Source organism: Neolamprologus brichardi, chromosome 6 (assembly GCF_056152115.1).
Source record: "Neolamprologus brichardi isolate AB-2024 chromosome 6, ASM5615211v1, whole genome shotgun sequence".
Lineage (NCBI taxonomy): Eukaryota > Metazoa > Chordata > Actinopteri > Cichliformes > Cichlidae > Neolamprologus > Neolamprologus brichardi.
Window position 1 is genome coordinate 15,574,702 of NC_142109.1, and position 16,779 is coordinate 15,591,480.

Genomic DNA, 16,779 nt, shown 5'->3' on the forward strand with positions numbered 1-16,779 from the left:
AATGAAGTGCCGGGCTGGGTGGCCAAAGTGTGGCTTCCTGGATACGGTGTTCATATTTCTTGGAAGGAAGTGCTGAAATGTGTGTCAGGAGCTGGCAACGAGTTTCAGCAGAAGTAACACGCCAACCTCCCACAACCTTTAACTCCGTTACTACTGTGAATGAAGGGCAAATTGCAATGACGATAACGATAGTCTTGCTAATACCATAAGAGTGTAGAATGAGTTACAGTTAAAGTTTTCAAAATAACTAATTTTCTTTTGTTGTGTTTAAATCTCATTTTAGTGCCAATGATGGCATTTTGTCACCTGTGGGTGGATAAATAATTCTTAGCCTGCAAATACATATACTTTTATATGTAAAAAAAACAAAAACAAAAAACCTTAAAGTTGACATATTTTGTTTAGTTTTATGTGCTCAAGTTTAATAATCAAATCTGGTATTTGCCATAAAATGAAAAAAAAAAAATCAATTTGAACAAACAGAACAGAGATATGTAGATAAAACTCATAAACTGACCTCATAAACCAGGGTAAGAGGAACAAGATAAAAACTGAACATCTGCAATATGCTAAATACAGACGGAAACACAAACAGAGACTAACTGCTAAAAAGAATCTTTTAAAAAGTAGTTTTCAAAGATGATCTTATCTGACCTCAGGCCAAACATTGGCTGATAAGAAAGGATGAGACTTGCTATAAAAATAAATGAACAAAGAAAGAAGAGCCCTTGCAACAGGTTTTGCTTGTCAGTGCTTTAGTAGCAAAGGAAATCAAGAGGTTAGTAATCTGATGAAGCACGAATCACCTACCAAAAAGTCTCTAAAGCTCTGTCATGTATTATTATCATTTTAGATTTCATTAAAATAAAACTGATTTCAGAGAAAATCCCCACTTGCCTTTCTGTGCGGTAAAAATTAACCTAAAATTAGGCACTGATCTCCAAATTAGGTCATTTTAAGATATTACTGCCAGTTACAGCTCTGCTTCTCTACCCTCACTAAAAAAAAAGGACAAGAACCACATTTATTTTTAAATCTGAGAAAAACCTGAGCATGCAGTTCACTACAGCAGACATGAATAAACAATGTCTGCTGCTATTACAACCACCCTTAAAACAAGGGTTCACTTTAGAACCTGTGCTGGTTCTTAACAGCAAAGAAATTATTCTGTCTTTTTGATTTGCTTCTTAAAATAATGAATCGTATGTAAATGTTTTAGGCTAGCAATGGCGAAAAATATTTAGGATGTTTACATTATATTGAACTACTAACATTTCACCTTCTAATAAAGTATAATGTTGGATGGTTTAATGACTAATAATAGTTGTTTCTTTTAGATATTTAGAGATAGATTACAAACAATTGTAGGTTTGAATAACATTAAATAATACTGAAGGGTGTCTGCTTCTTTAACATGGTAACAGTTGAGTCACTATAGTTAAACATGTTAGTAGCATGTAAATTAATAGATTTTCACTCAGTAACTTTGTATGCTTTTCATGAAATATGTTAAGTATATACACTATGACTCATACCCTCATCTTTAGTGATGAGCATTTATTTAGCACTGACTTTAAGGTACTTAAATACTTCAAAAATCTGTGAGCCAGCTGTGCTCAGTAAATAAAATGCAGGCTAGTAAGCTTCAGTTTCATCCCTGTAAGAGTAAAACGCTGAAAGAACTAATCCACGATCAGATTATAAAGACTGATCATATGAGGCCATGTGGACATTTTTACTTTAAATTCTTTTAAGTCAAACCCTACCTTGAGGATCTGAGCACAACTTCCACAACCAAATCAAAGTAAAACACACATAATAATATCACCTGTGGGGACTAAAACAGCAAAAGGAAATAAATATGTTGTAGCTAAAAGCAAATGGGCACTATAATACGGTTCATTAGTTATTTCAAATTCAGGCTAACATGTAAAGAGATATATAATTCATGTAAGGTCTTTCCAATGTTTTGTGACCTAGTAAGCTTTGAAAGTTGTTACATGCAGTGTTGTTATTACAACTGAATTTAGTAATTCACCAAGAAAACCGAGAGAACCAAGAAAAACTGTATTAAAGTTTTCAAGTAATTGTTTGCTCTTTGGGAATAGAAATACTTTAAAACATTAAAACAGAACTTAGTTGGAGACGATATTCTGTTTTTACAAGAAAATATTTAGAAAACATAAAAATTTAATTCAGAAGATAGGACTTTTTTTTTTTTTTTACCATGTGAATGTTAAACGCACGAACTTGTGCTGCACAGTGAGGGGCGGTAACAAAACAAATGTTTGAAGTTCAAAGCCTCAAAAAGGTGAGCTCAATATTTATGTCGATAAATCAGGAAATGACTGCTCTGAAAGTCAGCAGCTTCTATGAAACCTATGAACATTTAGAGAACTAGCATCCGTTCTGACTCCAACCATTATTTGTGAGTGCAGCTTTGCAATCAGCTACGTGACCATCATGTGCAGCATCCCCCCTCCCTCCATCCCTAGCATCACTCCCCTCGTACAGGCTGTCCTCAAAACCTCCAGTGGCGTTGCCCGTCTCGGTCTGTGCGCGCTGATCCGACTAGCAGGAGGAGGTGGGATCTATATGCTAGTTGTGGTAGTGGGCTAACAAACGACTACGTGCGAACCGTGCAGACTGCCAAGCTCGGTTACCACTCCCATAAGCGCTCTTTTTTCTCTGGAAAAAAACTAAGACCGCCCGCCTCTGAGACAGTTATTCGCCACTGCAAGCTGCTGTCTTACTCATCGCTGATTTTGAATCAAATTAATCAAGAATCGTGATAACCACAACAGCCAGGAGTCGTGAACACCGCAGGCCGGGGGGGTTGTGTGATGAGATCGCCGTACAGCGGGGATTTGGTAACGCAGAAATAAGACGGCTTTTTGCTGCCAGGACGAGTTTCGGTTTGGATCGACTTGTCGCCTTTTTTTTTAAAGCCTATTAGAAGAAGCACGTTGTAGAAGAGCACGGCTACTAGTGGGGCTGCTGGGGGATCGCTGGTGAGTTGATAGTACTTTCTTTTTATTTTAATTAACCTGTTATCTGTAGCTGCTAGCTCACTGTCAACTGTTAACATCCAATGAGCCCAACTTGGTAAAAAGCACTGATGCTCCCAATTTAAGTTCAAACCCAGCCAAAACTAACAGTATTGCACTAAATTACTCTTCGAGTTATTATAAAGCAACTTAAAATGTTTCAGGGAAATGACTGAATGTTTATGAATTTGTGTAAGTGAACTTAAATGGTTTTTCAGTAGTAAAGGAAAGGGGGTGGAGGGGGGCTGCTCACGTTAAGTAATGCTATGTCATTTGAAGCTAAGGTTAGCCTGACGGCTACTAGCTAGGGAGCCCACGCCCAATTGGTCTCCTGTTCTTTAATGAGCAACAACCATATCATGAATGGCTCAGTTACACCACAGAGATCCCAGCCTCGTGTGGATAACAATACATAAAACATTATCTGTCTATCTGAGCTCAACGGCTGACCGAAAGTAAAGTAGCTCAGGGATGTCCTCCTATCTCTATGAAATTCCCACTTTGTGCTTATCGCAGTGGTCTCCCTCTCCCCTCATCCACCGCAGGTTAATCGTAAATCCACTTCTTCGCTGTATCGTGGATAGTAATAACCCTCGCGTGGTAGCCAGTGTTTCCGGCAACACTGATAACACGGTGTGAAAAAACATCCGACACGTTAATCAGTGCAAGTGGATGTAGCTTGTAGTAGTTTATGAGGCTGTTTAGATCGCATGTTCATTTAGTTTGTGTTTTCATGTATCATCGTGGTGTGATCAAAAATGAGGCCCAAGCCCACCTTTATTGGGAGAGATCATGCTCACTTTGCACCGACTTCTCACAGCAGTACAGTTATTGGCCCTGTACATGGGGAGTGACCAGATGCCCCTCATTATGTGGGACTGCACAGCATTTTATTGCCTTGTCACCTTTGTTCCACATGTTGAGACAGTGTCCTAAATTTTGACTGGCTCTGCAGTACTTGTAGTTTTATAATGTCTGGCTTTTAATGCATGTGAAGAAATCAGGGAAGGCTTTTTACTATGTTCAGGTAGAGGTTAGCCTGTCTGAGCCCATCTGTGCCCATCAGGGAAAGAATTCACCAGAAATGAATGTAACCGAAACTACTTCAAAGAAAATGAAACGACAGTGGGAAATACAGTTTTTCTTCAATTTCACACAGAGGAAAATGTGGCCTGAAGTGACACATAAATGATCAAAATCATCAGATATGGCTTTAAAAAAGCATAACGATTGATGGGTGCATCCCTGCTGAGCTCCAGTGATGATCAGCAGACAGAAAAGCAGCTGAAAATACAGACAATGCACATAATATAAAGAGTATGAGACAATAAGAGCAAACTTCATTGATTGTGGCAAAAAAAAGTGTTATGCTGTCTTTGTGCTGAACTCGTTTGTGAACTCTAGATGCAATGTTGCAGTATTGCACTGACTCTTGCAAACCTGACTTGCAGCTGTGGTCTCAGCTGTGAAGTAGACAATTTGAGACAATGTAAAGTGTAATCACACATTCAACGGTGTAATCACCCACTCATTCTAGGAAAAGAAAACATGCAGTCACAGCATCGAACAGTTTATATTTCAACTGTTCCCTGACGTTCAGGGGTCTAAGAATAGAGTCCTTGTGCACGCTGTATGAACTGTTGCTTTGTGACTTTGGGCTATGAAGTAATTAAATGGCTTGTTCCAAAAGTTTAGACGTTATCCACCAGTACTAATGACAGGTTGGTGCATGTGACTCAACGATACGTACAAAACTGAGTAAAAATGGCTTGGTAGTTCCCCCCAATTTTTTCTTTCCTCTACAAGTAAGGCAAGCAGGGATATTTAATTTGTACAATTTAATAATTGGGTTATGTATGTATAATGCCTATATCTAGCTTATTGATAAAGATAGTAGCATTAGCAATCACTTAGTCTTCAAGTGGATTGGTTGTACATTAACACTAACCTGCTCATAAATGTGAAGTCCATTTAATAACGCTTATTTTAACAGCCTTCAAGCATTTGAAGTAGCAGGTTTGATTCTGTGCAGTTTCAGGCATCAAAAAGAAAAGAAAACATTGTAACAAAAGTTTACTACCAGAAAATGTAAGTGAATATTCAGTGAGAGCAGGCAGCGAACAGTCCATGATGGTAATAGCTTGTGAGTCTATGAAAAATAGTGTTAGTTGGAGGAAAAAATGTAGGTTCGTGTATGCACACTTACAGTGTGTTCTTTTATCTATTTTAAATTTTTCACTTTCAGGAAAGCACCAGGCATCTGTTTTCACAGCTGTTAGTTTGTACTTCTCAAATTATTTGACATAACACAACTTGCATGTTCATATCATTAGGTAGCTGAATGAAGCAAAGTGAAGTAAGACAGCATTAAAAAATAAAAGAAAGAAGGAAAAAGTCATCTATCTATGAATTGATGGTGCAACCGATTACACAGAAATTTTCCATGAGGGAAGGAGTGAAGTCCATGCCCATTTACTTAAAAAGTGGGCTGTTTTTTTTCCTCAAGGGCACCCGGTGATGCAATACTGGATGTCTGTAACAGTAAGGGGTTGGGCTTCCTCTTACTTCACTGTCTGACAGAGCATCAATAATGGCTGTTCTGCTTTTTTAATGCCTTCTTTGAAGACTCGTTAAATACTCAGAAAAAACTAGGCAAAGCTGTGTCACAGATACAAAAACATCCACCTGTGATCTCTTAGTTATGCTGCAATAGGTCTAGGCTGCTGGAGGATTCCCATGATGCCTTTAGTACTTCTTCTTCAGTCACCTTTTTCACCTACTATGTGTCTACACACATCTGCATTTAATTATTTGTTATTATTAATCTCTGCCTTTCTTCCATGCCTTTGTCCCGTCTTCATCCGCTGATCCTCGACCGGTAGCGGCAGATGGCGCCTCTTCCTGAGCCTGGTTTTGCTGGAGGTTTCTTCCTGTTAAAGGGGAGTTTTTCCATCCCACTTTCACCAAAGCGCTTGCTTGTAGGGAGTCATATGATTGTTGGGGTTTTCTTTGTATTTTTTTAGAGTCTTTACCTCAAAATACAAAGCACTTTGAAGCAACTGTTGGGGTGATATAGTGCTATACAAATAAAATTGAATTGAAGCAAGTAGTTATACTCCAGTCAACTTGCTAAATGCTTCCTTACAGTGTGTTAATGCTTCTTGTGTAATTGTCCTGTTTCAGAGGAAATGAGCATTATCATATTAAGCTGGGAAGCCCCCCCCCACACACACACACACACACCACAAGTGCTCTAATGCTTAAGGGAAAGGTTAAAAAGACTAGTGACTTAACAAATTCATGGTGTATGCTTAAAGCCTGTCCAACATGTTCCAAATATTCTCCGGTCTGGAAATACAAGCTTGATGGCTGCAGCACTTGAGATGTAATTGATCCACAAATCCTTGTGTACGCTCCTGTGCTCACATGTATCTGTATCACAATAAGACTTCACAAATGATAACCAATTTAATTATTCTTCTCAAGTAAATAAGCCAAAATATAGGGTTTCTATTAGTGAGTATATGGTGAAGAGAGATACTTATGATCCCCTTTGAAAATCATCTAATGCTTAGATTTCACCCACTGATTATTCACTTGCGGCTCTTGGCCTCAACTAAGTACTAAAGTACTAAATTCACTTATGTATGGTCTCACTGATACTAACTATGGGTTCACTGAGTAGTTTTACAGCTTGTTTTCTTTACATAAGTTGCACTTGACGTAGCCTGTGGGTCAATAGCAGATAACACTAAGAATTGATATGACTTCAGCTTGTTTTCATGTTTCTACTTGACTTACTCACCCTCACATGACTACAGGTTATTTATACTAACTGTGATCCTGCACTTTGCACATCCAAGGGTCCCATTTCCCTAAAGTAGGTAGTTGTGAAAGGACGCTGCTTGCTACAATTTAAACACGAGCCTGTTCAGCAATCGTGCTGCTTTTAGAAGGCAAATAAACAGCTGAGAAGTTGCAAATAAAATGAAGAGCAGAAAAGAAAGTAAAACTTTGAGAGTCAAATGGAAACTGATTAATGAGGTTGCATGGAGTGCTGAAAGGAGGGTGAAAAAAGAAACTGGTGAAAAAAGAAACTGCAGAGAAGCACAGGGGCAAGAGTGCTATGAGGCAGCTGTGTGTGTCAGTTTTCTCGTATTTGTGTCGTCTTGTGTTACTGTGAAAGTCCACTGAGGAACGATGACGAGCTCATGGAGACGGAGACAGACAAAAATGGTTAAAAAGGAAGAGAAATCAATCAAATGTTCAAGTATGGCTTGAATATAGCCTCAAAAAACATACTCTAAAAGTTAGCATGAAGTAGGCAGCAGATTTTCTTATTTAGAAGCAACAGTATCGAGGCTAAACAGAGCAAAAAATAACAACTTATCACCGCACGCAACACACCATAGGGGAAAAACCATAAAGGTAAACTCTAATTGCAAAGGTACAGGAGTGAATTACAGTGTGGTGAAAGCGAAAGAACGCTCAAAGAAACTTGTAAACAAGTGAGCCTTTGGGTTTTGAACATTAAGCCAAAGCACAAGTGCCAAAACATGCCAAGCTTCAAATGGCCATTTGTTGCTGGCGCCAAAAGAGAGTCAATCCCTATAGACTACAGACGTCCATGTACAGCCTGGTACACAAGTGGTTTTGCTCTTTGTAGGTTATTTCCCCGCTCATGACACCTCTACTATGAGTCTTTGTCTCACTTGTGGCTTGAAGTTATAGTTAAATTAGCTTTTCTTGTAACAAATTGTCAAGGCCTTTTAATTTTGCTGTTTATATTTCAGCACTGACAGCCGCTTGGTTCAGTTTAAGATGTGACAAACAATGAGGTGGGAGTGACCACTCTGATTCACGAATGCTTTGACCAGTGTGTCAGGAGCAAAAATTTCCAAGGCCACCTTGTACCTGACTGAGCCACTAGCTTTGACAAATATACAGTAATTAATGCTGGCGGGATGGGAACAGGCTGTACTGATATCATAAAACTCTAATTAGCCTACTGCAAATACAGCCCTTCCGTATACTACACCAGTGGTTCTAAAGCTGTGGTGTGGAGGCAAGGCAGGTAGAGTACAGACAAGCAGGGAAAAAATATGAATATGAAAGTCGAGTGAATATGAGGTTGTTGATGCTGGAGACTTTTTTCTTTTTGGTTAATGATGGTTAAAAGTTGTGGTTTGTAAACGTTTTGGCTTTTGAAGTGAGACATGCCAGAAAATCCTCAAAATCCTGTACTACTGCATTCATGTTTCATCTATTATTATTAAGTAATCACATCAGTCCCCAGTGTCTCTTTAATGACTTCCTTTTATAAAACTGTTCCTGGCTTTCTGTCTCTGTTGCAGGGAGATAAAATTAATAAAGAGTGATTTATTTTGAGGTGTCTACAAATGACTGGTTACCTATTGTAAAAACGCCCTGCTCACTGATTCACACATGTGTTGAGTCGGTAAATATGCACAGGTAGATTAAAAAGTAAGGCTAACACCGTATCGAACAGCCAATCAGCAAATGAGGGGCGGCGTCTTTGCTAGTGACAAAGGATACTCAACATTTCCGGCACTAGAAAAGGAGCCTTACAGTTAACGCTTTCTAGGGAAACTTAATGATGACGAAGACTGCTTGTTATATGTGTGGATTTCATGCATGTTTCTGAATGTATAAGTGCGCATGTAGTTCTGTTAGGTGTCATCAGTTGCTATGAGCTCGCCCCCGTTGACAACCCTGTCTCCCACGTCTCCATAACTAGAATTACAGCTACAGTGACCTACTTATTGTAGAACCTGGTCCAACTTTGGAAAAGCAAGCGTTTGTGGGCACTGCTAGCCAAAAGTAAATAGTGAGATGCACAACCATGTCTTTATCTGCTGCATGCAAAACATAATCCATCTTTTTCATTGAATTACTGTTTAAAAATGTGCTTTTTAAAGCTTTCTTCTCTCACGCTGAGGCATGTATCATACCCTTGTCTTAAGGCATAAGGATCAGCTGTGTTTAGATTCAGTTATCTGAACATTAAACTGCTGAAAATATGATATGTAAGCGAAGTGTCATGTGAGTGCAGACATTTCACTTTTCGCTGCCAGCACATTTTAAAGAGCCCCTTACTCTGCCTGTGAGGCCCTGGTGTTTGTTGCTGCCCTTTGGCATATTAAGTTTCAGATGTGCAAATCTCATGGCCGTTCATGGCTGCTAGTGGAAATTTCCACTGCTCTTCATACAGCATCTTGTGTATTATAATGCTGAGGGCTGATAACAAGAAACTGTACAACACATTTAAAAGTTTAGGCGTTGTTTTAAAAGCAGTTTGGTGTTTATTTATATAGGTAACGTTTTTTTTTCCTTTTTTTAAGCTTTTAACTACTTTTTCCTCTTTGGAACCCAGTGGCAGTAAAACTCATCAGCTGCTAGACAAAAGAAAGTAGAAACATAGAGGGATCATGTGGTACTCGTTCAAAAAGGTTCAGTTTCTATTGATCAGAAGTTCAAGGCAGGATTGTGGGTGTTGGAGGTGGGGTGTGTTCTTTACGTTTAAGGTTTACAAACAGTGAGTTATATCATTAATAAGTTACACAATGCTCATCAGGAGGTGTGGTGATGAGCAAATGGATAGGGAAGGTTCCTATCCTGGGTTGTTCATTGAAAATATTAGGTCTGTATCCAAGGGTGACCCTTTTTAATGTTCTTAGAAGGACTTTATTCTGTAGTGGCTACATTGTCGTCTGGTTTGTTTTAGTGGGTTTAACGTACGTCTAGATTTTTCTATCAGGCTGACCTATCAGACTCAAGTAGATGTGAATGTTTTACAGTGTGAAACAACTGCATAACATTGTTTTGCTTTCAGTCTGTTGCACAGATAAATCATGAGTCACTGGCTTACTGGAAAAGTTCCTTCATGGGTTGCAGTCAGTTAAAAAAAAGTTATGAAATAGTTTAAAAGTTGAAACTGCCTGCCAGCAGAGGTGAAAAAGTGCAGTCTGAGACATTGTCTTTGCTCCTCTCTTAGTTAGGAAGTTGATGTTATCCCCAGGAGAAGCACAGTGTTCCGACAAATGGGAAGCAACAGCTCTCCCATTATTTTTTCCGGCTTGTTTTTGTCTCGGGTCTAAGGAGAGCTGTTGCTTCAAATTAAACGGAGTTGAAAGTTTGTGATCAAATCAGAATCAGGCTCAGTTGTAGGTAGGAACAAAACAAACACAGACTGCGAATGTACACAAATATTTGAAGTTTCATTGATTTTTTTTCTTCATGTGTGTCCTTATGATGACTTTCTTTTGTAGAAAATTGATTGGAGACTTCCCAGTAAGTTAGGCAGCACGTGTTTATCTTCACTTTATAAAACTGTGGAAACAATCTGAGTTAAGTTTTTCAGTTTTCTCTGGTTAGGGAAATGTTCTGCACGTGCTGGCTGGCTTTATCAGTGCTCGCTTTATAATTTTACTATGTTTGTATAACCAAATATCTTCATAGCTATAAACACAATGTAAAAAAAAACAAAAACAAAAACGTGGACTCAATTGTAGTTACATTTATTGGGAGGGGCACACCAGGTTACGTAGACGGTTGCGGCGTAGGGTTAGGTGGGGTTCCACTTATGGTGTAAGTTATGACGTAGATCTGACGCACAAGTATAATTTGCGTGTAATTGTTCCTCTTGTCACGTATTACATGGTTGTTGTTTTTACAGTCTGCTGCTGACCTTCATGATGTTGTGTGCCCTGTGTATTGTGTTTACGTACATCCTGCTGACACAAAAACAACAAATTCTGCAGATACACCCTGATAATGTTGTTGTTGTTGTTTTTTTTAATCCCATGATTCGGCAGGCAAAATGTATCCTTTGTGTCCTTTAGTCATTGTGCTGTGGCACTGTACTTTGGGCATTGTGCAGTCAGTTCTGCTAAAATAGTCGTGTATGTAACCGCTTGATGATAGCGATGCATGATTCTGCTGCTTGTGACACGCGTCACAAGCTTACGTGTGTTCAGCATTAACGCAAAATACTGAACATTTCAGTGTTCAGTTGTGAACATTTTATGAGGAACTCCTTTGCCCGTCATGCCTCTTCCTGTGTGTATTCATCCCCAAGATGTGACATTAAACTGAAGAATTGTGATTGGTCGTGTGGATCATGCAACTTCTTGAAATAAACTCTGTGCAAGAATATGCTGTTATCATTAGGAAACCCACATATAGGAGCTCGATGTGGAGTAACTCTTTCTAGTCCCATCGCACATGAATCTAGACAATAAAATATCAGGTCAGACAAAAGGTGAACATCATAAGTCATGTTTCCCTCATTTGTACTTTGCACGTACTCGTTTCTATTTTACTCTTGATGAAAATAGAATAATTACTTTTGCTTTGTTTTTCTTCAATCATGTCTCACAAAGCCATGCACAAGGAATGCGAAGATTTTCCCACTCATCCTCATTTCCAATGCATCTGCAGTGTGCATAGCCTTCTTGCTGGTTACGTAATAGGGTGAGGCCGTGTAAAAATGTCTGAGGGACACAGGCAGGTGGTGAAAGAAAGGGAGGAATGAGGAGAGCAGATTTAATACAAAAAGAATGATTTATATCGCCCAGTTCACAGTGGCTCCTTTTCTAATACTCTCCTGTGTTTGACAACGTGATACCTCTCCCCCCACGCACACACACACACACACACACAGAAATTGGAGGTATGTAAGTTGTTGACTGCAAGGGGGTTATATTTCAAGATCTTGATGTACCCACGACCTTGTCAGTCAGCGAATCTTGATACTGAAGGGATGCTGCACAGAGTGAAAGACAGCCTCGTGGTTTAGGGCAAAAGACTTCTTAAACCTATCTTTCAGTGTGATCGTATTAGCCGTGACCAGCATACCTAAATGACACATCCCAGTAACCAGATCCTACATGTCTCTCATATAGCAAGCAATAAAACCATAAAGGTAGAGTCATATCTGTGCTGGATTTCAGAGAAACAGAGTTCAAGTTCATGGGTCACATGTCAGTTTATGTGCTTTTGTTTACTTTGTGATGTTTAAGAACTGTGGAAAGAATTGTTTTTAGTCTCATTATTGTATTTAAACTGTTCCCCATTGACAAAATGCCACTCTTTATGAATGACATTTAAAAACTTAATAATAAAAAATAATACTAGAAATATAAAAGTATATAATACGACTAAATACTAGTAGGGTTTTAGTTTTAGTCCAATTTTCCGGCGTCTGTTTTTCCAGATTGTGCTGAAGACCTCTGTCCTAATTATCTACTATGAGGAACAGATTTGTCAGTGTGTCGCACTCAGATTTCTCCAGAGGTGTTTGCACAGCATGTTTCTGTGGTTAGTTAAGCTCGGGTTTGATGCTGCGGCTGTGTTGGTTGGACATTGTTGACCAATATTGGCCTGATATGTCAGACAGAAGCTTTTTTCCTTTGAACTTGAATGCAGATAAAGGAACTGTGTCTTACAGTAGTTACAGTAGTTTGTCCACTTTGCCTCCATTGTTTCTTTGTCTCACAAATAACAGAGCATGCGTCACAATGCGGTTTGGAGTTGAGCCGTGTCTCCAACCTTCCATCTCTACAGTTTGTAAGTCGGAATTGGCCCCAAAACTTCAGTTTTGTCTCAGCTCTTGTTAATACAGAGAAGCCAAAAAGAGTGAGAGAGCAGAGAGGGGCTCGAGTTTGGCAGGGAGCCTTTATGAACAGGGCGCAGATATGATCCAAACAAGTCAACAGATGCACTCAGTGAAAAGGCTCTCAAGGACACAGCATGGCACTTTTTAAAGGCCTGTGTTACAGATAGATGCACACTTTTCTGCTCTTCAGCATGAAAGCACCACTAGGGTATGTATGTGTGACTTTCTTTATTCTATATTTAACAAAAATATAAGTGATACAGTCTGGAGGTAATTTCATTAACATGTAGTTGTGTAACTTGGTAGCTTGAACTACTCGAAGAAATGTGTGAACTGACGCAAGATTGCAAAAGAGGACTAATCTTGTAAGTGAAAGTGTGTGTTTTGTTTTCAAGTTTTGGAGGTGTTTCTGGAGGTGTTTCTCACATTGTGTCAAAGGTACGCAGCACAGAGGCATGTTTGTTATCGGATAACAAGAGCATGGTTGCCTGGACTGTGTTTGTGAAGAAGACAGTTGAGCTCGGGGCTTGAGTTTGGCACATGTGAGGCTACCAAGCTTCAGTTAGCTGGCAAAATTATAAACTAAAATGTCTTTTTTGCTGCTTGTTCATGAATGATTAAACTCATAGGACCACCGGGAGCCCTATGAGTTTAGGATATTTGAAATTGAATATAATAGACTTTCCCTGATGTTCGTGTAATACTCTGATCTCTACATGCACCACAATGTTTTGCAGGCCATCAGAGGATGTAAAAGAAACTGTTATTAAAGTCACAAGAATTTTATTTCTATTCTGAGTCAGCAATTGTCTTTTCAAAGTGTCTTTGGAGGAAAAAACAAACAAAAAACTCGTGGCAACCGTTAGCTTTTGAGTTCAATAGTCTCTCTTCTGAAGACGGCACGCTAGCTTCATTCCTTATCTAAGCTATGCTTATCTTAAACACTGGATTCCATCCTCTGGGATGTGATACTTACACATACAATTTGGGCTCAGTTTCCTCTGAGATACTACTCAAGCTTGACCTGGCTGTTGTGCCTAATATTTGGGACATTTTTCCCGTCTCATCCCCCTTTAAACTGGTGACTCCATGTGCTCAGTTCACTCAGAGCTCTTTATATTTAAGGGATAAATCTCGGTCCTCGTAGCTTTTACAGTCTGTTTCTAAGCGGACAGTTTCAAAGTCATGCTGAGCCACTGAAACATTTGTTAGAAGGAGAACATCAGGTCCTTTACTTCTCCTGTATCATAAACCATGTGCCTTGCATTGCTCTTGTGTAAAAGATGCTGTGCCAACCACGTTTATGTATGGATGACTTGCAGCTCTGGAGCAAGGCAGCTATCATGATTGCTAATACCAGCTGGAGTAATGTCATGTACAAGTGCCTCGAAATAAAACTAAAAAAGTGCTCACCATATGGAGGTGACTCTGTTATGTAATAGAAAGCATTTTTTTGGGAGGGGGGTGGACAGTTATACAGTGAGCAGGGGATTGTTAATGGCCTCAGTAAAGCCTCCAAAACTTTCCACTCGGGAAGTGTACAGGAATGAAGCCTTTAGGGAAGAGGGAGGAGCACAAGACACGGGTCCAAAAGGAGCAAAAGCTATTCCTGTCCCCGCTCCTCATCTTCTGTGGGTAGGCTCAGACATGCCTAGTCTTGTCCTTTTTCATAAGTTGAGTAAGAGCACTTGGCCAGTTTATCCTTGTTAGTGTTCCTTGGATTTGATGGATTAAGTTTATCAGAAGTACAAACATGGAAGAAAATATTAAACAAAAGTTGCCTGCACATGTGTTTACACTCTTTTTAAATTATATAAATGCATAAATAAGCAATTTTTTCTGTTCTCTTGCCTTGTTTTGGTAGAAACAAAGCTTTAGTGATTCGATACCAAGAGGTCGTAAATGCTATAATGTCACAGTTGTGCTTTCTGAGTTGCCCTTTATTACTCATTGCATCATTGCCCTGCTGTTTGTTTTCATTGCAGATTCTGAGGTTTAAGTTTACCTTCATGCAGGATGGTTTTTGTCTTTGGACAACAAGTCCCAGTTAACCCGTGTTTTATCATTGTTTATTATATCATTGTATTTTATATCACTTCATCAAGGTTAACTAATTGTAACACAGTTATATGGTATTACAGTTAAGCAGCACTTCTAAAATGATGACATGCCCTCAGCTCCAGCTCCTTAGAGTCATTTAGTTTTCTTACTGGTACAAAGGGTTTTTCTTTCTGTGGACTGTGTTGGTGTCTGGAAGTACTTATGTCCATTTGTGTCTTTCCATCCAGGCTATCCATGAGCTCCGATTTCCCACACTACAGTTTCAGGATGCCAAATATAGGGTTCCAGAACCTTCCCCTTAACATCTACATTGTGGTGTTTGGGACAGCCATCTTTGTCTTCATCCTCAGCCTCCTCTTCTGCTGCTACTTAATAAGGTAAGAGTCATGCAGACTTTAGCTTGGGATCAGCGGAGGATTGGAACTTTTATAATGTGTGTGTGTGTGTGTGTGTGTGTGTGTGTGTGAAATGGCTGCTTTGCCATGCGGGTTTGTGGCATAAAGTGTCATACAGGCAACATTAGTATGTGCATCAGATTAATCTGGTGCTAGTACCGCATGTGGTCTCTGAAAAGCTAGGATGGAAGATACAAACATTATTAATCATTTAAAGAGACCCATTGTTGTATTTTTTAATTCATTAATTTCTTTATCTATTACATTAATTTATTGATTTTTGTGTTGGTATTGGTAAATCAGTCAACCTGAGAAGGCTCCCACATTTGCCTAACTTACAAATTCATTTACATGTGCAAATTAGGAAGCAAATTCCAATCATTGCTCTCCCATTCCTGTAAATCAGCCCCAGCAGGCTTGGAATTTGCACGCACATATGTAATTCACACAGCTCTGTCCAGAAGAGGTTGGTTGAAGCATGTTTTCGAAGACGATGGTGATTTAGAACACAGCGTACCACTTGACCACCAAACCATCAGCGCCAGTGCTCATCTGACACTTGAAAACTGTCATTATGCAACGGCACGATAGCTCTTTCTCTAGGTCTGTTTGCCTCACATTCATTCAGAATTCCCCTTGTACTGTTTCACTTTAGCTCTGTCCATATTTTTGCATAATGTGAGGAGATGTTGAGTACTGAAAATGGCTTAATGCTAATGAGTTCTTTATAACTAGTAATTCAGAAACATGGAAATGCTTGTGCATACGTGCGAGCTGGTTAACATGACCTTGTAGCCTTTAACAACATACTGTATGGCACTTGTCACTGCCGCTTTAGGCTGGGATTTTGTGGGGAAAGAAAAAAGCTCTTGTTTTCTTCCTTTTTTTGAGAAATGTGTGTTAATAAGCATTTGCTAATAGTTTTCTCACAAGTGGGGAAAAAAGATTCAACAGCACAGTTTGGAGAAAGTTTCTCTGATATACATATATAACAATTTGATATCTTAAAAAAAATATTTAAAAATGGCTGATATCCAAAGTGGCTTTTGATACATTATGATGATCATGGCACTACATGTCAAAGAAACTAGTAATAACTTTTTTTATTCATTTATTTATTTGCTGCTTTTTTGCCACTTAACCTAACCTGAATCTTTAGGATATGCATTAAACTTCCACTGGTGTTTAAACATGTTGCTTGTAACTAATCTTTTTTTAAGCCCCTTTGTAAGCACAGCATCTTTAGTGTAATTATTTCCTTTAAAGGAAAAATCAGAGATTGCTACTTACCAGCTACATCTACACTAATACGTTTTCATTTTAATACGCTGCTTTTGACAAAAAAAAAAAACCCATCCCTAAACAGATGAGTGTTTCAGCGTTGTTACGAAAACAATCTCTGGACTTACTGAAATGGTTAAAAGCGTACATTGCATAACTGTTTGTGTCGACAGAAGTGGCGTGAACGTGTTGTGATTCATAATCCATGTTGAAGTGTCCAGTTAGCCAGGGCTGATGTCTTTTTGTTCTCTAGAGAAGGTCATGAGGTAGAGGACAGCAAATACTAACTGCTTCCAAATGCGTGTCTGGCTGTCCAGATGAGGCCAATTCTTACTATAGCATTTAGTACCAAAATTTA

The 16,779-nt window shown here is 39.1% G+C and overlaps 1 protein-coding gene across 4 annotated transcripts in view; it reads left to right on the top strand.

The window, feature by feature from the left end:
- Positions 1-2,528: 2,528 nt before the first annotated feature.
- The window catches only part of rnf24 (ring finger protein 24), a 29,842-nt gene continuing 15,591 nt past the window's right edge, over positions 2,529-16,779 (top strand). Inside the window, exons 1-3 of one of the 4 annotated variants that reach the window (XM_006787126.3) lie at positions 12,309-12,892; positions 12,991-13,049; positions 14,973-15,122. In XM_006787126.3, the coding sequence (XP_006787189.2) occupies positions 13,009-13,049; positions 14,973-15,122 (191 nt within the window). In that variant the 5' untranslated portion in view covers positions 12,309-12,892; positions 12,991-13,008. Of the gene's footprint in view, positions 3,012-12,304; positions 12,893-12,990; positions 13,050-13,079; positions 13,123-14,972; positions 15,123-16,779 lie in introns of those variants that run through there. The other 3 variants (XM_006787129.3, XM_006787128.3, XM_006787127.3) reach the window with 3 other exon arrangements.